This window comes from Papaver somniferum, chromosome 10 (assembly GCF_003573695.1).
Source record: "Papaver somniferum cultivar HN1 chromosome 10, ASM357369v1, whole genome shotgun sequence".
Taxonomy (NCBI): domain Eukaryota; kingdom Viridiplantae; phylum Streptophyta; class Magnoliopsida; order Ranunculales; family Papaveraceae; genus Papaver; species Papaver somniferum.
The window spans coordinates 38,696,310-38,719,643 of NC_039367.1; the positions used below are offsets into that span (position 1 = coordinate 38,696,310).

At 37.0% G+C, this 23,334-nt stretch overlaps 1 protein-coding gene across 1 annotated transcript; it reads right to left on the minus strand.

The window, feature by feature from the left end:
• Window positions 1-661: 661 nt before the first annotated feature.
• LOC113319064 (diphthine--ammonia ligase-like) lies at window positions 662-4,973 on the minus strand. Its single transcript, XM_026567363.1, has 12 exons — window positions 4,724-4,973; window positions 4,516-4,587; window positions 4,320-4,399; window positions 3,850-4,075; window positions 3,708-3,740; window positions 3,489-3,571; window positions 3,311-3,383; window positions 2,678-3,023; window positions 2,245-2,576; window positions 1,712-2,043; window positions 1,201-1,561; window positions 662-1,097 (listed from the first exon to the last, which is right to left on the minus strand). The coding sequence occupies exons 1-12, from the start codon at window positions 4,799-4,801 to the stop codon at window positions 876-878; spliced, it is 2,238 nt and encodes a 745-aa protein (XP_026423148.1). The 5' UTR covers window positions 4,802-4,973; the 3' UTR covers window positions 662-875.
• Window positions 4,974-23,334: the final 18,361 nt, after the last annotated feature.

Consider the following 23,334-nt stretch of genomic DNA (forward strand, 5'->3'; position numbering starts at 1 on the left):
ACAAGAAGAAACAACATATATGGAAGCCACCTAGTACTGACACTCTAAAGATAAATGTAAATGCAGCTTGGGTCTCCAAAGATTTACCCTCAAGTTATGCTTTAATTTTGAGAAATGATGCAGGAAACTGTCAAGGCGGAAGAGCAGGGCAATCCTCAAGTACAGATCCACAAGAAGCAGAAGTTATAGGAGTCCTACAGGCAACAATTTGGGCTAAAGAAAAGCAGTTTAACAGTTTCAACATAGAAGGCGATTGTGAAAGCATCTTCAACTACTTAAAAGGTCACTCTTCAGAAATTTTGTGGCGCGCAAAAGCTTGTCTTGATGAAGCTAACAGAATAGCTCATCTTTGTCAAAAAAAAAATTGGGTTTTAGTTATGTTCCTAGATTAGGTAACCAAGTTGCGGACATTTTAGCTAAATCTGTAAGGGCTTCAAACTCAGTTGTAGAATGGGATATTAATCCCCTTTTGTATCCTTAAACAACTCTTAGTAGATAAATCTAATATGGGGATGCCTCAAACCTCCAAATTAGATGGCTCTACTCATGCTGTATTTGAGACTCTCATGGAGTCCTAGTTTAATATGAAGTATCTTATTTACGTAAACAAAAAAAACAAAAAAAAAAAAAAAGATGAACGTAAATATTTAGAGGGCAGAAATGACAGGAAAATCTTCTCAAATCTTAAGACGGCAAAACTACATAAATATCGGGTTAAAAATGAATAATTAATAACCAAATCAGACAATGGAAAAGGTTGGTTTTATGCTCACTTTTCCGAGATGCATAGAAGAACAATAAAAATAATATAGAAGCAATGTGACATATTGTTATATGTTGAGCTTCACACCTTCGACGTGCATGATATTAGAGTTTTAGTGCTTGGAGGCGAAAAGTTCACAGGTCACCAAATCATCCATGGATGCAGCAGATCTACCAGAACCAAGGACTGGAATTAGGTTAAAAATTGGCTCCTTGTTATTCATTACTCCAATCCTCTTACTCATCTTTGCAAATTCGTTGAATGCACCAGTAAAAATATGGAACAACGTGCCGGCAGGAACACAAAGGCTTGTGGGGAAGTAGAACCTCAAATTCTGTAAAAGAAACAAAATTATGTCTCAGAAACTAAGGAAGAAAAAGACTGCAAAACAAGGATTTATAGAACAAGAAATGTAGGGATGATGTAACCAAACTAACCATTATGTCTTCCCAGGTGAAGCCATTCTCAAGAAGGGTTTTGTCAAGTAGATAAATGCACAATCTAGCTATTCTTTTCAAGTGTTTCCCTGTCCCGAAACACTTGGCGATTAACGGCCCCTGTTCAGCATCTAAAGATTCAGAACAGATCTTTGCTGCAAGTTCCCTATCAATACTCAGTGTGACTGCACATATCTTTCCATGAACAACATATTTCTGGGAGCAAGAATCATGTGAGAGTGAGATGTCAAAGTCCCAGTAGTTTGGAATCATTAAAATTGACAGATCCTGCTTGTCACATTCAATTTCGTTGCTGTTGTCTTCTGGAACATATAGGACAGGCTTTATTTCTACAAGTGCACTGCAAGGAGATATTAAAAAGATATGATGTGAGCTCAGAGCTGACCCCATTTAACACCTGTCTTTAAGCATTTGTAGACTAAATAAGTCATCTATATAGCAAATTGTTTCATTCATATCCAAGACATGACCAACAGCACAAGAATGATACCTTTTGGGTAAGTTAGGTGAAAGAACATAGAGAACAATGGGTTTAACGAATTCAGATACATGGTCTGACTCCAAAGATCTTCTTTGTTCAAGGAAGGCTTCATGTTTTCCCTGAATTTCACTCCTTTCGGAGCATGTTGTGGATGCCGAGCAGTAAATGACAAAGAGAATTGCAGAAGAAGCTATGGAGCAGTTAAAACTCTCAGCCACTGCTTCAGAGTTTTCCAGGGCTTGTTCCGTTTCTGCAGTTGGCCCCCCACTACAAAGCTTCATTGTGGGTGGATCAAGTCCTAACTGCCCAGCCATATAAAGTACTTCTTTATGCAAAGTTGCCTGAGAAGGAGAAAAAAAAAAAAAGGAGTTCAGTGCTGCATGCAGAGTTAAAAATGAATGTCAACTAGTAGGAAATTCACCACAATCAATTCAAGAATCACCTATTTGGTGATAAACTTAACCCGGCAAGCATGAGTTCACTGGATTTAAACTAAGGAGATGTTATACTTGACAATTAAAGGGAACAGTCGAGTTCCTTACCTGGCTGTATGGCCCAATACAACTGGGTGCCCAGCATGAAATACTCTGCACATGCAAAACTCTTTTGCTCTGGTCATTAGCCACTAAAACTTCAACATATGCTCTCCCCAGACTAACTTGCATCAGTGGCAGCTCAATTGTACTACGAGATGGGACACCCAAGCTGCATTTTTCCTCTGTAATAAAACTCACATATGTTTCATTCGCCAGTGCAAACTCATTCATATCAGCAACATAGAGATGAATATACAACACATTCAACCAACCCAAACCATCATTGATCAATTGTGATTCAATTTTCTTTAGAGCACCAACCAGATCTTCTTGCAGACCTACGAATTCAAGAACCATTATTGGATTGTTGATATTTTCCTACTAATAAAGAGACTTTTTTTATAGAAATCATATTTTCAACAAGGTGACAACTGTTTACCTTTTGAGGTTTTACAGGAATTATCAATCCCACATCCTATGGAAAATGCGGCGTGCCGTCTAGTTCTTGATATTTGAAGCTTAAGCTCGGGTACTACATCATAAGTTGAAGTTAAATCTTGAGATTTACACTTCTTCTCATGTTTTGGCACATAATCTCCTTGCACCTCATTTACGGAGTACGTTCCATCTAACCATGCATCACCTGTTCCATTACTGCAACTGATAGAAGTGGATACCGTTTTGTTTTCTAAGTGAAACGAAACGGGATGCAGGACTCCCGGAGGAGCTATGGGATCCGAAGAGTGAAGTATAACTTGAAAATCATCGAGCACAATTCGGGCAATCTGCAAATTATAGATGTTTACAATACGTTGTAGTACATAATTTAAAAAAAAAAGGGTTCCCAGGGTACTCCGAGTCTAATAGATAGTCTTAGACGATTCCAAGAGCTATATAACAATCGAGAAGTCTGCAACAGTTTCAACATTGCCCTTATGCCTTTTTTAGCGACAAGGTTCAGCTGTTTAAAGCCTTCGTCCATGAGGAGAAGAAAAACATAAGAATTCTTGCAGAAAGTAGATCAAATTGTTGAAAAATCATAAAATATAGCTGGACAAAGATAGATATGTACTTTAAAAAGAGGGCAGTCAAGCGTTAGAGTTTCGTATTCTCCTCCTTCACCACATACATTGCACCCGTACAACCTGTGAAGCATAACCAGCAATAAAAAAAAAGGATAAGCAATTAGATACTATAATACTCTTTCACATGATGCAGTTAAAGCGACGAAATTACAAAGCCATACATACTCTTTCAATCGATGCAGCTGAGGCTCCATGAACGCCAGCTCTTTTCCCAGGTGCTTTGCAGGGTCCAATCCCATGGCTGCAACCTATGATGATAGTTAATACGCAAGATTTGAGAACCATTAAGACGTACAAATCATCAATAATAAATGGATGAGATGAAGAGAGATAAAATCAGCGATAGCAACATAAGTTAGGATATGTTAAGATTTATGTGTATACCTTTACAAAGATAGCAATAATCCCATTTGTTATCTGTTGAGTAAGCAATTCAAAAGTTATCAGTAAAAATGTAACACAATACTCATAAAGTTTGAAAGAGCAAAAGCAGATACTGCTTTCCAAACTCATAGTGGAAAATTACCATATCCTGAAGGAGCAAAGACTGATCTTGTTTCCATAAATATGCGAGTGAAACAAGCCCTAACCTTGTACAGATGCTTTCCACCCGTAGCCTTTGATAGTCAGATGCGATGGCACCAGAACAAACCGCTGTCACAGAGGGTATTTGACGTTTAACTTCAGCCAGCAAAATGTGAAGATCTTCAACTTCATCACCTTGTGTAATTCTATAACTAAGGTTTTGATGCCTATTTAGCACAACAGTACAATAGAAATAGCATATAAGCCTCTCTCAACAAAATCAACACTGACAAGGAAACACTCGGATCATCTAATATGGCACTACAATTGACAGTACATATCAACATTCAAATAAAACTATGGATGCTTTCTTAACATTGTTATAGCTAATTTTCCAAGTGTTTGGAAAGGTTATAAGCTTCTGATAACACGATTATTCAAATAGAAATATTTCCCACTTAGAATGCTTGCCTTGAGGATCCACGAATTCGCCTTCGAAACAACGGCAACCCCGTGCATTTTGCATAGGCTATCACAATTTGGTGACCCACCTGACAACCCAAAACACCGTCTTAATCACACGCACAAACATTTACAAGGAAAAAACTAAGCCTAGCCACAATTACAAAACAACTCACTATATAAGAGTAAAAAAGAAAAGGCTTACAGTTTGATACATGAAGCTATCCAATTCATCAACAGAGTCATCAAGTGGCATCAAATTCGCCAATGCAACAATCTAAGAGAGACCCAGAACCAAATTATTTGCATAAATAGCTAAATAGAAAGATAAACCCTAAAATATAACCAAAACCCAAGTCACAAATATAAAACGTGAGTACAAAAATTAGGGTTTGAAGTAGAAAAAAGAAAACCTCATGTCCATATTCGATGCACTTCATCATAGCATAACAGCTATCTTTCCCGCCACTAACTAATCCAACGACCTTCATCTTACTATTAGCCGCCAATTTTTTAAGAATCAAATCCCAAAGAAAACCCAAACTAGTTAGTATTGAATAGAAAATTTAGAGTTACAAATAGTGTTTCATGGAGATTGGAGAAGTAAGAAGCAAGAGGAAAGAAAACCCCTTTTTGAGTCGCTTGGGAATCAAGAGAAACTGAACGTAGTAATACTGTAATTATGCATCAGTTTCGGGGGTAAGTTAAAACATCGTCCATCAGGGTCCATTAGTATTCTTTAACAGCATCCACAGTGGGCGAGTATAACCAAAAATTTGGGATGAGATCGTAACACAGTGGGACGGAGTAAAGATCAAATCCCAACCAAAGATCAAATTCCAGACCAAATATGGTCGCGACCAAATCCCAAATTCTAATATAGTCGGGCGTAAATTTAAAGTACGCTTGTTGCTGGGCGTAAATTTAAAGTACGCTTGTTAACGGGCGGAGATTTAAATTACGCCCGATGAAAATTCAAATTAAATAAAAAAGAAAAAGAATGAGGCGGACTTTTAAAGTCCGCCTGATGAAAGTTACCAAAAATGGGGCGGACTTTTAAAGTCCGCCTGATGAAAGTTACAAAAAATGGGGCGGACTTTTAAAGTCCGCCTGATGAAATTTTACGAAAAAAAAATGGGGCGGACTTTTAAAGTCCGCCTGACGAAATTTTAATCATGTACCGTTGCGTCACAACACGGACTAAACCCAAAATTTGGTCTTTTTTTTGATCTTTGAACTTTGGTTTTGATCGCACCACTGCAGTTGCTCTAAGCGACGAAATTACAGAACATGGGTCCTATACCCGGCTTCCCATAAAATATGGGTCACCCCGGTCCCCGATCTCCTCAAAACCTGGCTCTTATTGCCAATTAAATCTTTTAGTTGTGTTGAATGGACATGAGAATTCTTTTTTTTTTTTTTTTTAACTACAATTATATACCCTTAACCTAAAACATAATTCTCTACCATCAATGGGTGCTTCATGTACTAAGTTGGGAAGGGTTTAGGCTTAGTTTGGTATCGTCGGGTTTTTTATATAGAAGCATTTTTCTGTTTTGTGTTGTGCTGTGTAAAAATTAAACGTTTGGTAGAATATAAATTAAAGTTAAAAGCTGATTTAAAAGCCTGGCATTTTTAGAGGCAATCTAAAAAAGTTTTGGGGCGACTAATAAAAGAAAATGGGGTCAGTATGAAGTAATATCAACACACTGCTTATCTATATGTTTTCCTTAATAACTAATCCGCCTTGCTTAATTAGTTAGTTAAAATTGGTTATAGTTAGTGTTAGAAAAAAAAATTGAGTTATAGTTTTAGAAAAGAAATAGAGGTGTGTTAAAGAAGAAGAAAAAGTTTGGGAAAATTGGGTTTTACCCAAAATCAATAACAAACATGGATGAGCATGAAGAAGAAGGTGAGAAACATCATGAAGAACATATTGTTGAATGTTCGTCAACGTTTAGAGATGACGATTTGCGATATTTATTAGATGGTAGACGACGATTTCATGGAAGAAAATGAAAAATCACACCAGATCGAAGTTAATAATGGATCAAACAAACTTGCATTGTGTTAAAAAAAACTCAAAAGTGTTTGTATGCGATCGTTAACCCAAAAAATTGATTTTTGCATGCATTGAATGCCATGGAGTAACAGTAGATAATGGAACATCATATCTACGGATTGATCACACATAATGGAGTATGTTAATAATTGAGGATCACAAGCCTATCTTTAGATCTAAAAAAAAATCTAAAACTTTTCCGATCGTTGATCTATTTCCAGTGACCTTATATCAGAAGAGAAGGATCACGGAATAAACAAACTATGCGCAATCAAGGTTCAACTATCGTTAGTCAATCAAATCAATAATCGCAAACTAAAATAACAATACGATACTAATTTGCCACCAACGGTGCTTCTAGAAGTTTCTTGATCCCACATAAGTCTTTAAATAAACGGACGTACGATATTCCGTCCAATTAGGTCACTCTCCTCTCCAAGTGAGTATTACGAATAATACTAACAGTTGGCTTCCCACACTGACTAAAAAATGAAGTGTATGTGTTCTAGGATAAGTTTGTAAGAAAAGATCAAGGTAGTTTGGACACTAAGGAATTTCCAAATCCGAAAGTATCAAAAGATATGCAAGAAATGTCAATTTTCGGTTGGGAAAATTATCGTTTGGTCCTATTTTACGTGGTCCCAAGTTAATTTGGTCCACCAACAAAAGTGGAATCCCGTTTGGTCATTATTTATTCAAAAATATTAAAGTATCTAAAATACCATTTTTCTCTCTTATTTTCTTTCTTCCTCACGTGATTTTCTTTTTTTATTTTCTTTCTTTTTTATTTTATTCTACTAATTTCTCTCTTCCTAACATTAATAGATAAAAAAAAAAAAAAATTAAATTTCTCTCAAAATATAAGTCGAAAATTAATAAATTTTATATATTCGGAAAGGTCTCGACCAGATCTACACATCGAGTACTCATTATACTATGTTTTGGAATTTTAATATTTTTGGTATAATAGTAGTTCATATCCGAGAATGAACACTATTTTAGAACATGGTAGTTTATTCTAGTTCTAGCAGTTCATTTCGTAGAATGAACTCGTATATACTAGCAATTTATTTTGTTGAATAAACTCATAATAGTAGTTCATTTTGAAGAATGAAATCGCAATGATAGTTCACTATTATTGTTCATATTGTAGAATAAACTCGTGATAGATGTTCTTATTTTCGAATGAACTCATAATGGTTGTTCATATTGAAGGATTGATAATTCATGTCGTAAAATGAACTCGTAATGATAAATTAAGAATGGTAGTTCATATCGTAGAATGAACTCGTAATAGTTGTTCATTATTGTAGTTTATATTATAAAATGAAGTCGTAAATGGTAGTTCATATTGTAGAATGAACCCGTGGTAGGTGTTCATATTGTAGAATGAACTCGTAATAATAGTTCATTATACCAGTTTATTTTGTAGAATGAACTCGTATGTAATTTAATCCTAAGAGTTCACTTTTTAGAATGAACTTGTATAATAGCTAAAGAATAAGGTAAAAATTAAAAGCCCCGGAATATATCAACAATAGTACTCGTTAGAAAGCTCTCGTCGAGGGCTTTCCGAAGATATAAAATTTATCATTTTTGGAAATATGGTTCAAAAGATATTTCCTTTTTAAGTTTTTATTTATTTATTTTTATTAAGAGAGAGAAAAAAGGGTATTTCTGCCACTATTAAAGGAGTTGTGACATCATTGATGACATCATCCCGCATGGGTATTGTCCACCGTAGGACCAAACAATAATATATATTTAAAAAAACGACCAAAGTCAAAAGGACCAAATGAACTCTAATATATTATTCTTATGACTAAATGGTATTTCCTACTTTTCGGTTTTGTCTAATTCCAACTAATATACTGCAATCTCTCATGGATATGTTTTACTTATTGGAAAGTAAATACATATAAATTCGAAAATCAAATAAAGATTCTCGAATATATCGTTTTGGGATCACACCTTGAATATCAAGAAATATATTAAACAATAAATTTATAAGATTTTAGCACGTGTTCAAATATACATAACGACGACATTGTGAACTTTCCTAAATAACAACTCGTATTCCAAAATCTATGTAAACCATAAAGTAAACCGGAATTACAATTGATATTAGGGATCGGTTTTATAAGAGATCGCCAGGTAGGGATCGTTCCTACCAAAGATCCCCAAGTAGGGATCGGTCCAACAAAAGATCCTTGGGATTCCTTTCAACTACAAATTTTTTTTCGCAAGTCTACTTCCTTAAACTCGTGTAGTTAAACTTAATTTTCTAGGCATGGAATCAACCCAAAGTTCATCATACAATCTAGTATCTCTCTCTCTCTCTATGTATATATATATATATGTTATGTTTTCAATATAAACGACTTGAAAGCAACATATACAGAAATGGAAACAAATCAAGTTTGTATTACTAACCTCGAACAAAAGGATGATGTGTTCGTTTATGTCGATGCATCTTCAGGTTCTTCAGAATAACACGGGTTTATCTCAACATTTCTAGACTTCCTAGTCTAACCTAACAAAGTTGACTTTAGTAATCTAATCAAGCATCCTTGAGTTTTGGAGCTAAAATATCACAACCAAACTTGATATACCAATGCTTGGTGGGTTCAACCGAGCAATGCTCTAATATGACTTACTATTGTGATATAGTGATACCAAGTCAACAATAGATGACTCAATTAGTGGTGTGAATAAGACTGTAATTACCAAAAGACGTTTTTGGTCAATAAAACCTTTTTCTCGACAAGTTATAGCAACTTATCATCCTAGAAAACATCTCTAGGAGCATAACTCAACAATTTGAGAAATCTTAGAATCTTTAAAAGATATAATCCATCACTTTTATCTTTTTCCATTAGAGTGTCTTTAAGAAAGTTTGTTCAGACAATTTTACCCTCTTTAGGTTGTAGTTCTCATTTAAGGTGGAGACGAGAACCAACCAGAGGATTATTGCAGAGAGAAGATGCTCCCACTAGGTGAGGGGTTAGTTGGTTTCTCAAGAATAGAGAAGTTCTTTGGAGAACTCTTATTCGAGTGAAGTCTTTCTACATAAACCAAAGGATCAAGAATAAAATCAAAAGACTTACTCAAAGACTTTGATTGTCTCATCTTGTTATGTAGTCTGTTCCTTGACACTTTAATAGAGCTCTTAAGATCAAATATGATTTTGTCCATTTCTTTTGAAAGATCTATCTTTTTTGATTTTCGAGCTTTTTTCCTATTCCAAGAATGAGACAAAGATTCTCTCGTGGTCTGATTCACATAAAATATTGATCATCTTTATATCCCCATTATTTACACAAAGAACACTGAGATATAGGTGTAATCTCTTCGCAAATAGACTGATATTCCTCCCGAAATGATATGCAGGTTTTGGGCTAATGAATGTGTTTAGAGGGCTTTTTTAGGGAGACTAGCCTTTACTATCTGCATTTTAATTCTTGCCTCACCTAGTTTCACTTCTTTATAATTTATTCTCCTCGAAAGACTATATCTAAATATTGTGCTTTCTTGCACCCTTCAGTCTTGTTGAATGTTTTTTTATGAGATTTTCTCGATCTGGTGAACCGATTATTCTCATTGTGAAACTTAAGATCATGACTAAGTTTATTATCACTTACTTTCATTTGATTCAGCTAACATTCCATATCTTCAACCCTTTTTGAGAGACGTTCTTTTTCCAAATTATAATTAACCTCCATTGACTGAATTTCTCCTTTAATTTGAATTTCTGGAGCAAGCAGGTTGTATTGTGAGTCGTTTTCAATGTTGTTGGAAATATGATCATCATCAAGGTAAGTAATTTGCTCAGCCTTATAAGAAAAGTCATCCTCTGGACAATAGTTTAGAGTGGCCATAAAGGCTTTGACTTTCTTACAATACTCAATGAAGAATGTCTTTGTTGATCCGAACTTTACTACCCACGACATTTCTTGTGTGAGAAGACTTTTTAAGAAAAAAAAATTCTCCATCTCAGCATTTTCTTAATATGTTGTTGTTGATGGTGGTTTTTAGCTTAGGGCGAAAACTGTAAAAGTCTGTCTACCTGACCCGGCATCAGAAGTAGTAGACCTTGATATATCTATATTTCGCAAGGAATTTTTGGAGAATATATTGATAGGTGTCTAAAAAACCTATTTTTATATCTAGTATTTATGTTTTCTTTGCTAAGTTTTCTTGTAAATTATGTTTCTTATGTTGTGTTTTTGAGTACTTAGGTACTTTGGAGTCATTTGGAACAAAAGAAGAAGAACAAGGCAAAAAGGCGCAAATCTTGTTGGAGGCGAAACTATTTCTCATATTTGCTTTATTTCTTAATTTCTATCTGAAAAGCATGTCGGCTTTAGTGATGCAAATATCTGTCTGAAAAGCACGACTACTTTAGTGATGAAAAGTAATTAAAGAGAAGAAGTGGATTTGAGATGTAAGAGGCGGCTGCTGCTGGTGGGAGAATTCGAAAAAAGAAAGAGCGATTATTTGGAGCAAAGGAATGCAGAATTGTCGTTGCACAGGCAAGCGTTATCGGGAGCATATTGGAGGATAAGGGGCTGTCATTTGGTGGTCTGAATCTAATTGTCGGGTGCCTATACTCTGGGGTTCTCAGAGCTGGGGTGGATACATTCATTGTTTTTCCTACCAAATACCCAAAATCGAGTGAGAGAAACTAATCTTCTCAATCAGTCTCGTCTGAAATTCAGAGAGAGTAAGTAAACCATGGCGGCTGCTTCTGAAAGTGAAATTGAGAGATGAAGTCTCAGAGAATTGAGTGGCCGGGGAAATTAAGGTTCTGATATTGAATCGAAGAGAGGGGGTGATGAACTATGATGTTGAGTAAACAAGAAGAAGATTTGAATACTAGGGTTTTGATTCTTCCATTGATGGGAATTGCTGGAGAAATGATTAGGAAGATTAGATTGATGTATGATGAAATTACAGTGCGAAGATGGGTTTCTATTGATGGCTATGAGGATTTGGGGGTTAGGTCAAATCGAGAAATGGGTTGATGGTCTTTGTTGGTGACTGAAGTAATGGAAGATTGGGTTTGGTTGAACTCGATTCAAGTTGAGAATGATATGAAGAAGATCTCATGATGTTGGAGGAATTCAGAAATGAGTGAGACACAAACAATACAGATCTGAGGTCGATTTTGGGGTTCTTGTTAAAACCTGGTAATGGGTCCGTTGTTGGTTAGATGTGCTGAGAAATGAAACTGAAGGTAGAGTCATGGTTCGGTTTGCAGAGGAAATTTGATGTTGCTGTTGGTGGAGTCCTTGTTAGGGTTTGCATATGTTGATTGAGCATTACTGTGATGACAAAAGCCTGAATTCAGAGCAAGGGGGTTCAATGCTACTTCAGATGGTGGTGGCACTAGCAGGAACTGAAATAATGTTGTTGAGCTTCTAGATAGGACCAGATTGAGCATATGGGTTTGATTTGTTTATGTTGCTGCTTGTGAGAACAACACATAGATATGGCAGTGGTGAGAATGGTTGTGCTCATAGATGCAGATGGTGTTGGAGATGAGTTCAAATCAACACTGGAGGGAATGGCTAGGCAGTGCTATTGAGCTGCAGTAAATGGAGTACATTGTTGGTGCTTCTGGGGCTGTGCAGGTGGCAGCTGAATTGAAATGGAAATGGTGGTGATGCCTGAGCTGCAGTTCAAGTGTTGCAGCTGTTGGTGCTGGCATGAAGATTTAAGTAACAAGGAGCTATGGGTTGGTACAGTTTGAGATGATGGAGAACTGAAGATGGAGTAATTGTGGTAATGATCTCAAACAGTGAGGATTTGAAGTTGCAGGAAGAAGAAGTGTGCTTCTGCAGAGTTGAACTGAGATTGCATAGGAGCTTGAAGCATTGTTGGTGGTTTAGCTGCTTGCAGCTGAATTTATAATATGCTGCAGGTGGACTTGTTGGTATTATGTTGATGTTGAGCTTGTGAGTGCAGCTGCATATTGTGGTGATGTTATGAGCTATGGATGGTAGTTCTACAGTGGTCAAGTGGGTGTACTGGAATTGATGTTGAGCTGCTGCCAGAGAAGTTGCTGTTGATGTTGATAGTTGGAGTTGCAGCTCAGATGGAGTATGGTTGATTCTGGTGGTGTAACAGTTGCAGCAAAACTGATGGTGCAGCTGAAGTGATTTGAATGAATAGCCATCATGGCTGGCAGTGTAGCAGTGAAGCACAATGATTGTGCAACACACTGTTCTGGCTTGTGCAAGACTATGGTCTGACAAGTCAGATCAGTTAGACTCTGACTCAGCTGAGTTGTTTGACTCAGCCTCTGACTCGGTCTGACTTTGACCGAGTTGACCTGTTTGACCGGTGACCGGGCGGACTTTGCCGGTCACTGAGACACTATTCTGGCCACTTTTCCGACCATTTACGTCGACGATTTGGCAGAGTTTCTACATTGGTTTTTCTCACTTTTGGACCACGTGGATTTTTATCTAATGGAATTTGAAGACTTGGATCTAATTTTGGAACAAAAGGAGCTATAAAAGAGAAGATTTGTACAACTTTTGGGTATCACGTATTATTCTTGGAGCTAAGGAGAGAGCCGCTTTTGTTTACGCAACTAGGGTTTGCTTTCGTATTTATTTTTCATCTTCTTTATTTGATTATTGATTAGGATGAACTCCATAGGTATGAGTAGCTAAATCTTATTTTATTGGTTAAGGATGTAGTTCTATATCTACAACTTGTGCTTGATTAATGCATTAGTTTTCTCTCTATATTATCGTTCAAATCTTTATTGTTTTTTAATAATCACATGATTGATGTATTGTGATAGGACTTATATGTTTGATTAGTTAAGTGGCCAATTAATTGAACTTGCATCCTTGTTCATAGCTATTTTAGGGTTTTTCATCAAGTGATAACCCCGAATACAAGAGCATGATATGATTACGGTTTATAGTGATACACTCTTGTAATCATATGTAGAGTTTGACCATTGTCCGAATTGTCATGCGCAATGTATGAAAATTGAATTGATTAGCCTATTTCCAAAACTTAATGCTCCTGGGAATTGAACTTAATTAGCACAAGGTGTTAGGTTATTCTTTAGGTAGAATTCACATACGCAGCTCTAATGTGTATGTTGATGAACTTAGGAAATTAATAGATTATCTAGCTCTCTTGATTCTCTAGGCTTTTGATAATAAAAGAGATTAAATTGTAATTCTAATCATGTATGCAAGCACTTGTTTAAGATAGAAGATGAATTCCTTGACCAATATCTTTCTCTCATTGATTACATTCTACTATTTACTTTGCTTTTAATTTAATTCATATTGCTTTATAAAATCAGAAATCCCCCTAATTGGTTACTTAGGAAATTGAATACTTAATAGCTAAAATCGCCTCTCTGTGGAAACGAACTCTTTCTTATCATATACTTTAGGAAAGTGAATTTATTTTTGACGCATACGACAGCGATCAAATTTTGGCGCCGCTGCCGGGGAGGCATACGGCTAGTTATTAAGTTTTCAGTTTGTTGTCATCATTTCTGCTTCCATATTTGCTTTTTGTTTCTTGTTTCGTTTTTCTTACTTGTTTGTGATAATTGTTTTTCAGGTACCTATTCCCTGGCTTCTAAAGATTGAAACTATCCAAGGTGCGGGATAGCTACTCGAAGAGGCACAATACTCCAACCAAGTCAAGACACGACGGAAGAACAAGAGTTAGAAGTGGAAAAAGAGTTACAACTAGAAGAAGAACAAGAGGTTCCATTCGTGGATGTAGTTGCAGGAAATCCTACACTACACCCCTCATATGATTTCATTAGGGAGCTAAGGGCGGCACCCTCCATTAGGGAGCTGATAAGTGTCTTAAGACGCAAATGTCATGAGGCTTTTTATTCACAAGGATATTAAGGCTTGTCATATTTGTGCAACAATCCTGAAGAGACAATAATACAAAAGAAAAGGATAAGACGAGATCAATGGGTTTTCGCATGAAAGTGTGAAGACGTCCTGCGATTTCGTCGCAAGACGGCAATGTCATGGGACTTTATTTTCGCAAGAATATTTAGGCATGTCATATTGTCGCAACATTCCTGAAGAGGCCATAATACAAAAGAAAAAGTTAAGACAAGATCAATGGGTTTTTGTATGAAAGTGCAAGGACGTCCTGCGATTTTGTCGCAATGACAAGAGATGACATAATAAGACCTTTAATTAGGAAGGAAAAATAAGACCATATGATAAAACAAATTAATTATAAGCATTCGTAACAGATTATTTTTTGCAAGAAAGATAATGAGAGGCAAGTATGGGAATCGATACACAAGAAGCATTATCTTTCTTATCAACAAAATATTAAAAGGAAAAGTTGACTCCAAAGTTGGTTGAAAAATGTAACTCCAAAAAGTGATAAAAATAAGACAGTTCAAGAAAACAAAGTTAGATAAGAAGTTCAAGCTTCAATATTAATGTCAGTAGCAGGAGATGACAGAAATTCTTTGCCAATATTCTCGCAAGCTTCTCCTTCATTTCGGTTTTGATCTTCGCCATGACTAGCATCTTGATTATCGCCAGAAATTACTTCTTCAGGAGAATTTTTTTTGTCATTCTGATTAACACCAGCAGATACTTCTTTAGAAGGAACCTCTTCTTCATCTTCCAAGAAATTATCCTCTGCACCGCTTTCGTAATCATAATCACTATCAGCAGGACGAGGAACTTCATCATCATCTACTTCTAAAGGATCAATTGATGTAGGAGGAAGAGAGTTGGACAATAAAATGTCATTTACAAGGACTTCAGCCCGGAGATGAACTTGGCAAAGAAGTGCTCTTTGATGATTCCTATCTTGAATATCCTTAAAATAAGCAAGATAATCAAGTCTTCTTTCTGCTCGGTCGCGAGAACCGGTAAGGGTAGAGACGAGCAATGCATTTTCTTTGTGAAGTTTAGCATATTTAGCCTCCAAATCAGAAATAGAAGAATGAAGATTCTTCTCAGACTCTGCGAAAAATAGAATACAAAATTTTATTAAGATAAGGAATTCAGAGAAATATGACAAAGAAAAGATAATTAAGGCAGTCAAACTATTATGACTACCTTCCTTTTGCGAAATAAGGTGTTGAATCAAGGATAGACAACTATTCTCCCAATGGTCCATTGCGTCATCAAATTTATCTCCAACTAAACCTTTAAGTCGAGACTGAAGATTTTTCTCCTTAGAAACAAGAAAGGCATTTTTCTTCGCAAGAGGAGAATAAGATTCTTCTAATTTAGAATATTGTTCTTTAAGATGATTTGCCTTCACACTTAAAGTTATTCTACCTTGAATGAGTGTATCTCTTTCAGCGATAGATGATTCTGTTACTTCTTTAAGTTCATTTCTCAAAGAGCGAAGAGATTGATCTTGGTCAGCACATACTTTCTGGAGAATACTAAGTTGTTGCGAAGATATCGCCATCTTGTTTAAATAAGTTCGCTTCTCTTGAGATAAGGTTTTATTCTCATCTGATAAAGTTTCCATTCCTAAATTAGCTTTAGTTAAAGAATAAGAAAGACGAGATACTTTATTACTTAATAGATCTTGTCTTTGAACTAATTGGGTATTTTCATTGGTAAGATTATTTATCTGATCAAAAGAATATGAATAGAGGTTAATTGGTTATATTGATCCATCAAGATTTCTTTATCAACACGGGCTTTTTCAACAGCAGATTCAAATTGATATCTCTCCATTATTCGTTTCTGATTTAATGCTTAACATGCGAGGATAATTAAACATGGGAAGGATAAAACCATCGAAAAGGCAAATTAAATACATAGATAAGAAAATCATACCTCTTAATTCATCATTCTTCTTGCGAAGATTGTCACGATCCAGCAAAACATTCTGAAGCTTCTGATTTTCAAGACGAAGAGCATTACGTTCTTTTTCTAAAGTTGTCTGCGAAGCAGCTCTGTCAGAACCCAAATGCTTGCTCAGAATTTCGGAAACATTAGACTTGATGGGATCAGTAGAAGACTTCTTGCCATCATCCAGAATTTCAGATAAAACTTTGAAAGCGATATCTATCCCTTCCACGTTTTCTTTCGACAGAGGAAGAGACTTGGGTAGAGAACTGGTAGAGATAGAAGGTTGAGAAACACTATCAATGGGAAGAGAAGAGGTTTCATTCGCAGAAGGATCCACAAGGGGAATTTCAATCATAGAAAGGTCAACTGAATAAATGAAATCAGAGGCAGCATTTTCGCGAATTGGAGATAAAGGTTTAACTTGCAAAGATGTCGCAGGAGATTTGGAAGAAATTAGTAGGTGGAAGGGAACAGAAGTTGGAACAGTTTTAAGGTGGCGAGATTTCTTGAGAGGTTTATTAAGATCTTTATCACCCTGCGAATTACAATCCAGATAAGAAACAGAGGCAACAATATTGTTATTAGAAAAAGATAGTGTTTCTTACTACCTTCTCATTCGCAGACTTTCTTTTGGGTGCGACAACCTTATGCTGTGATTTGGGAATGTTAGGGTATGAACTGTAAATTTAGTGTTGGAGCCGCTTTTGCTGAAATAACAAGAGTATGAGAATCGCATAAACAACATAAACAACATCAAATAAGGCAATAAACAAGATCAATTTCAAATATGTCAATTTCAGCAAAACTCATAAAGAAGAAAAAAGGAAGTCTAACCTTGATGAATCCATGAAAAATAATAGCATAGAGATTGTCTCGAAGAAAGTTACGAACTATGAAGATCTAGTATGAAGATGAAGAAGAACTTAAAAAGGTTGAAGAAGAAAGAAGAAAAGTTGCAATAATGGAATTTGCAGAAGAACGATGAAGTTGCAGAGAGAATAAAAGGAAAGAAGAAGAGAATGAAAAGGAGTATATATAGAGGGAGTTTTTCCTCGAGAAAATAAACACGGTTAATACGGAAAGATATAAGCGGTTAAAAAGTAACAGTTATAAAAGACGTGTCGAGAAATAAATGGAAGAAAGAATACATGTGATAAATGCAGAATATGAAAAAATAAGCAGTTGCGGCATTTCTCACATCATTCTCTACTTTATAGAGAAGATATGAGAAGAGGCAAGATGTAGGATCAGAATCTCGCAACGACAGCGTTTCAGCGAAATTATCAATGACACAATATAACAGCGTCGCAGAACAATTTCAGAAATGATAAAATAAATGACGTCAGCCAAGATCACGAGAAAGATATGGTAATCCTGCGAAAATTAGAGAGTTTGCGAAATTAACATCTGTAAGGTTACGAGAATGTCGCAAACCATATCCGAAAATAAAGGACAGATTAGCTGTCATCCACTATGTATTTCCTTATAAATAGTCATTTGAGTTGTAAAGAGGAGAGAGATCTTTTTTGGGTAAGAAACAAGTAAATAGGAGAGAGAAAGTTCAGAGCAGAGATCATTCTTGACTTTTTTTGTCTTTCTTGTAAGAACATTCAAAAATTAATCAATAAAATTAAGAATATAAACCTAAAAATGAGTTTATCAACAATGAAATCATATGAGGGGTGTATTGTAGGATTTCCTGCAACTATAGTAGAAGAACCACCTTTTGAAGAAGAAGAAGAAGAAGAAGAAGCAACGGGTGATGCAAATCGTACACTCAAGGACTTGGCTTCTCATAAGTTGGATACACAACAATGATGTATTCAAACGAACTCTACTTTTGAGATCAAGCCGGGGTTGCTTAGAGAATTACCAAAGTTCCATGGCATGGTGAATGAAGACCCAAACAAGCATCTTATGGACTTCCACACCATTGTCACGGCCATGCTTCCAGCGGATACTGATGCGGATGGTACAATGTTGGAAGTTTTCCGATTCTCTTTGGCGGATAGTGCTAAGGATTGGTTGTATTACTTGCCCTCCGGAAGTGTCACAACATGGAATGGGTTGAAGAAACTCTTTTTAGAGAGATATTTTCCAGCATCAAAGGCTACTCAAATTGGCAAGGAGATTTGCGGGATGAAGCAAAATGTGGGAGAATCTTTATATGAATGTTGGGAACGATACAAGAGATTGGTGGAAAACTGTCCTCACCACCAATTTAGTGATGCAATGATAATCCAAGACTTATATGAAGGACTCCAAACAAGTGATAGGAATCTTCTTGACGCTGCGGGTGGTGGTGCACTAGTGAAAAAAACGGTGGCACCAGCTATAGAGTTGATTGAGAACATGGCAGCGAACTCGCAACAATTCTTGAGTCGTGGTTCGGATGTGCTTCTTAGGAGAGTAAACGAAGTGAGCGAGATCGAAAAACTTCGTCAACAAATGGGTAACATGACAGAAATGATGCAACAAGTTGTAGCCACGGTGATACCAAAGTCTCTTCAAGGGTATGAATACCCCAATGAACAAGCTAATGTTGTCTTTCCAAATCAACAAAGACGCTATGATCCCTACTCCAACACTTACAATCCGGGATGGAGAGATCACCCCAATTTTAGCTATGCCAACAAGCAAGGAGCGGTTCAGCAACCTACTTTCAACCGTCCGAGTGGATCTCAACCACAACAACAACAATTTCAGCAACAACAATTTCCACAACAACAACAACAACCTCAAAATCAGGGGTCAAATATGGAAGAGTTGCTGAAATCTTTTATGCAAAGAACATAGAGCACGGTTAAGGAGCTGCAAACTCAAGTTGGTTTTATGGCTATTGAGTTGAACCAGTTGAAGGCACAAAATGGTGGGAAACTCCCTTCTCAACCTATCAACCCAAAATAGGGGGTCAATGCAATTACGTTGAGAAGTGGTACACAACTTGTGCAACCCGAAGTTACTGATTCGGGCAAGGTGGAAACACCAAAGGAACCTGTTTTGGATGAGAAAAATGAGGATTCTCCCCAAGCTTCAGAGGTACCTATTTCTAACTCTAAAACTCCGGTTTCTACTTATGTTCCTCCTATACCTTTTCCTCGCAGATTTGCAAATTCCAAGAAGGCGGAACTAGAAAAGGATATTTTAGACGTTCTCAAGAAGACCCATGTGAACATACCACTCATAGATGCAATCAAGCAAGTTCCAAAGTATGCAAAGGTGTTGAAGGACTTGTGTACCAATAAGCAAAGGCTCAAAGGTAATGAAGTGCTAAGTGTGGGGGAGAATGCTTCGGCAATCTTACAACACAAACTCCCACTTAAGTGCAAGGATCCCGGTAGCTTTGACATTCCGTCACAATTGGTAACACCACATTTAACAAAGCTATGTTGGACTTAGGTGCATCCGTTAATGTTATGCCTGCATCTATGTATAACTCACTCGATCTTGGTCCTCTTAAAAAGGCTGGAATTGTATTGCAATTAGCCGATCGCTCTAATGTTTACCCGGGTATTGTTGAGGATGTTCTTGTGCAGGTTAATCAACTAGTATTTCCAGCTGACTTTTGCGTGTTAGAGATGGATGAAGGTTCACCGGACTCATCTCTTCCATTGCTACTTGGGCGTCCCTTCATGAAAACGGCGAAAACCATTATTGATGTGGACAAGGGAACGCTAACTATGGAGTTTGATGGAGAAATAATACGTTTCAACATTTTCGAGACGATGAGATATCCTAGTGATGTCCACTCTTGTTTCTCCATTGATGTGATGGATACATTGGCGCAACAAATGTTTGAGTTGAATGGTGTTGATACTTTGGAAACCGTGCTCACTACACCCATTGATGATGGTTTGGAGTACGGTGATGAGATTAAAGAAACCATTGGTTCTCTTGACTCATTACCGGAAAAATGCATTAAGAATATTTCATATGCTTCTTTACCTTGCAATGATGAAAAACTTCCTTCTATTGTTAAATCTCCAAAGTTAGAATTGAAACCTCTTCCAAGTCACTTAAAGTACTTGTACTTGGGTGATAACGAAGAATTACCTGTGATTGTTTCTAATGAGCTTAGTGAATTACAGGAGCAAAAACTTCTAAGGGTGCTAAGGACGTACAAGACGGCCATAGGATGGACAATTGCCGATATCAAGGGTATAAGCCCTGCCGTTTGTATGCACAAGATCCGTTGGAGACGATGCAAAGCCTACAAGGGAAGCGCAACGTCGTTTGAACCCTCCCATGATGGAAGTTGTGAAAAAGGAGATACTCAAGCTTTTGGATGTGGGTGTTATCTACCCCATATCCGATAGCAAGTGGGTAAGCCCGGTACAAGTGGTACCAAAGAAATCAGGTGTGACGGTGGTGGAGAATGATAAGAATGAACTTGTCCCAACTCGTGTGCAAACCGGTTGGAGGGTTTGTATTGATTATAGAAAATTGAATGCCACCACTAGGAAGGATCACTTTCCATTACCTTTTATTGATCAAATGCTTGAACGTTTAGCTGGACATCTTACTATTGCTTCCTTGATGGCTATTCAGGTTACAATCAGATTGTGATAGCACCAGGATCAAGAGAAAACCACTTTCACTTGTCCTTTCGGTACTTTTGCTTATAGAAGGATGCCTTTTGGCTTTGCAATGCTCCAGCTACCTTTCAAAGGTGTATGGTAAGTATTTTCTCAGAATATGTTGAAAACATAATCGAAGTCTTCATGGATGACTTTAGTGTCTTTGGTGATTCATTTGACCTTTGCTTGCACAATTTATCATTAATCCTTGAACGATGTGTTGAAACAAATCTTGTGCTAATTGGGAGAAGTGCCATTTCATGGTAACTCATGGCATAGTTTTAGGCCATATAATATCTTCTAAAGGCTTGGAAGTCGATAAATCTAAGATAGACCTTATTCGTGCTCTAAACCCTCCCACTACGGTGAGGGAGATACGCTCTTTTCTTGGTCATGCAGGTTTTTATCGTAGATTCATCAAGGACTTTTCCAAGATAGCATCACCACTTTGCAATTTATTGCAAAAAGATGTGGTTTTTAACTTTGATGTAAGTGTGTGGCGGCATTCAATCGTTTGAAAGAACTTTTGATTTCAGCCCTATCATTAAACCACCGGATTGGAGCAAGCCTTTTGAGCTCATGTGTGATGCAAGTGATTATGCGGTTGGTGCGGTGCTTGGGAGCGTGTGGGGAAGATACCTCATGCCATTTATTATGCTTCTAGGACACTCAATGAAGCCAACAAAACTACACAACCACTGAAAAAGAGTTATTAGCCATTGTTTTTGCTTTGGAAAAGTTTCGCTCTTATCTAATTGGTACAAAAGTTGTTGTCTTTTCTGATCATGCACTTAGGTACTTGCTTACAAAGAAAGAGGCGAAACCGAGGCTCATACGATGGATTTTGCTCTTGCAAGAATTTGATATAGAGATCAAAGACAAGAAAGGAATTGAGAACACCGTTGCGGATCACTTGAGCCGTCTTGCTGTGGACAAGGAAGCTATCCCATTGCGTGAAAGTTTCCCGGATGAGCAACTATTCTCAATTGCCTTTGGAGAACCATGGTACGCTGATATTGTTAATTACTTAGTGTCTAAACAAATCCCAAAGAACTTGTCTCGTGATGAAAGGGACAAACTTAAGAAGTTAGGAAACCAATACATATGGGATGATCCATACTTATGGAAACATTGTAGTGACCAAGTAATAAGAAGGTGCATTCCCGAATCAGAATTTAATTCTATCTTGTCTTTTTGCCACTCATATGCTTGTGGAGGACACTTTGGGAGCAAGCTAACCGCTCTCAAGGTACTAGAATGTGGTTTCTATTGGCCAACTTTGTTTAAGGATGCACATGCATTTTTTATCACATGTGATAGGTGCCAAAGAACAGGCAATCTAGGAGCCCGAAATTAAATGCCACAAACTATTATTCAATTTGTTGAGGTTTTTGATGTATGGTGAATTGATTTTATGGGCCCTTTTGTCAATTCTAGTAGGAATTATTATATTTTGCTTGTTGTGGATTATGTCTCGAAATGGGTGGAAGCTAAGGCCACCCCAACTAATGATTCTAAAGTTGTTTTAGATTTTGTGCAAGCAAATATTTTTGCAAGGTTCGGAGTTCCAAGGGATATAATTAGCGATGGAGGTTCACACTTCAAAAACAGGTTCTTACAAAGCTTGTTAAGGAAGTACAATGTGTCGCATAGGATTGCAACACCCTACCATCCACAAACAAATGGACAGGCCGAGGTTTCCAACCGAGAGGTAAAATCTATTCTAGAGAAGACGGTGAATCCAACAAGGAAAGATTGGAGTATGCGACTTAATGATGCTTTTTGGGCGTATAGAACCGCATACAAGACACCTATTGGGATGTCTCCCTTTAGGCTTGTGTATGGTAAACCTTGTCACTTACCCGTGGAAATTGAGCATAAGGCGTTTTGGACTATTAAGCAATGCAATATGGAGTTGGATGGTGCTGGAAAGCAAAGGAAGTTGCAACTCCAAGAGTTAGAGGAGATTCGCAATGATGCATTTGAAAGCTCACGGATTTACAAGGAAAAGACAAAAGCATTTCATGATAGTATGATTACAAAGAAACAATTTTGCATTGGGCAGAAAGTGCTTTTGTTTAATTCTCGTTTCCAATTATTTCCGGGTAAATTAAGGTCACGTTGGATTGGACCTTTTATTGTGACTAATGTGTTTTCTCATGGTGCAGTGGAAATTCGTAGTTTAGCTACAGGAAATGAACTTAAAGTAAATGGGCACCGATTGAAACCGTACTATGAGAACTTCTTTCCGGAAGTCGTGGAAGGAGTTAACCTTGTGGAAGTACTCCCTCTGGAGGAGCTTTACCAAGCAAGGAGAAATTCGGGCTGACGACTTTAAACCAAGCGCTAAGTGGGAGGCAACCCACCGGTTTGTATCTTTATCTTTATCTTTTTATTTTTAGCATTTTATCTTTATTTTTGCATATCATTTGCGGAATTTCCCACCTTGAACTTTACTTTGAATGACTTAATTTACATTGAGGACAATGTAAAGCTTAAGTGTGGGGGAGCATTTATATGTTTGTATAGTTAGTTGATTTGATGCC

Bases quoted from the DNA above. Each gene is read 5' to 3' on its own strand.
- LOC113319064 (XM_026567363.1), bottom strand. From the start codon at position 4,801: ATGAAGGTCGTTGGATTAGTTAGTGGCGGGAAAGATAGCTGTTATGCT. The intron at 4,076-4,319 runs GCAAGCATTCTA...TGTGCTAAATAG, and splicing joins CGAATTCGTGGATCCTCAAG to GCATCAAAACCTTAGTTATA. The intron at 3,024-3,310 runs GTACATATCTAT...TATAATTTGCAG, and splicing joins TTGACTGCCCTCTTTTTAAA to ATTGCCCGAATTGTGCTCGA.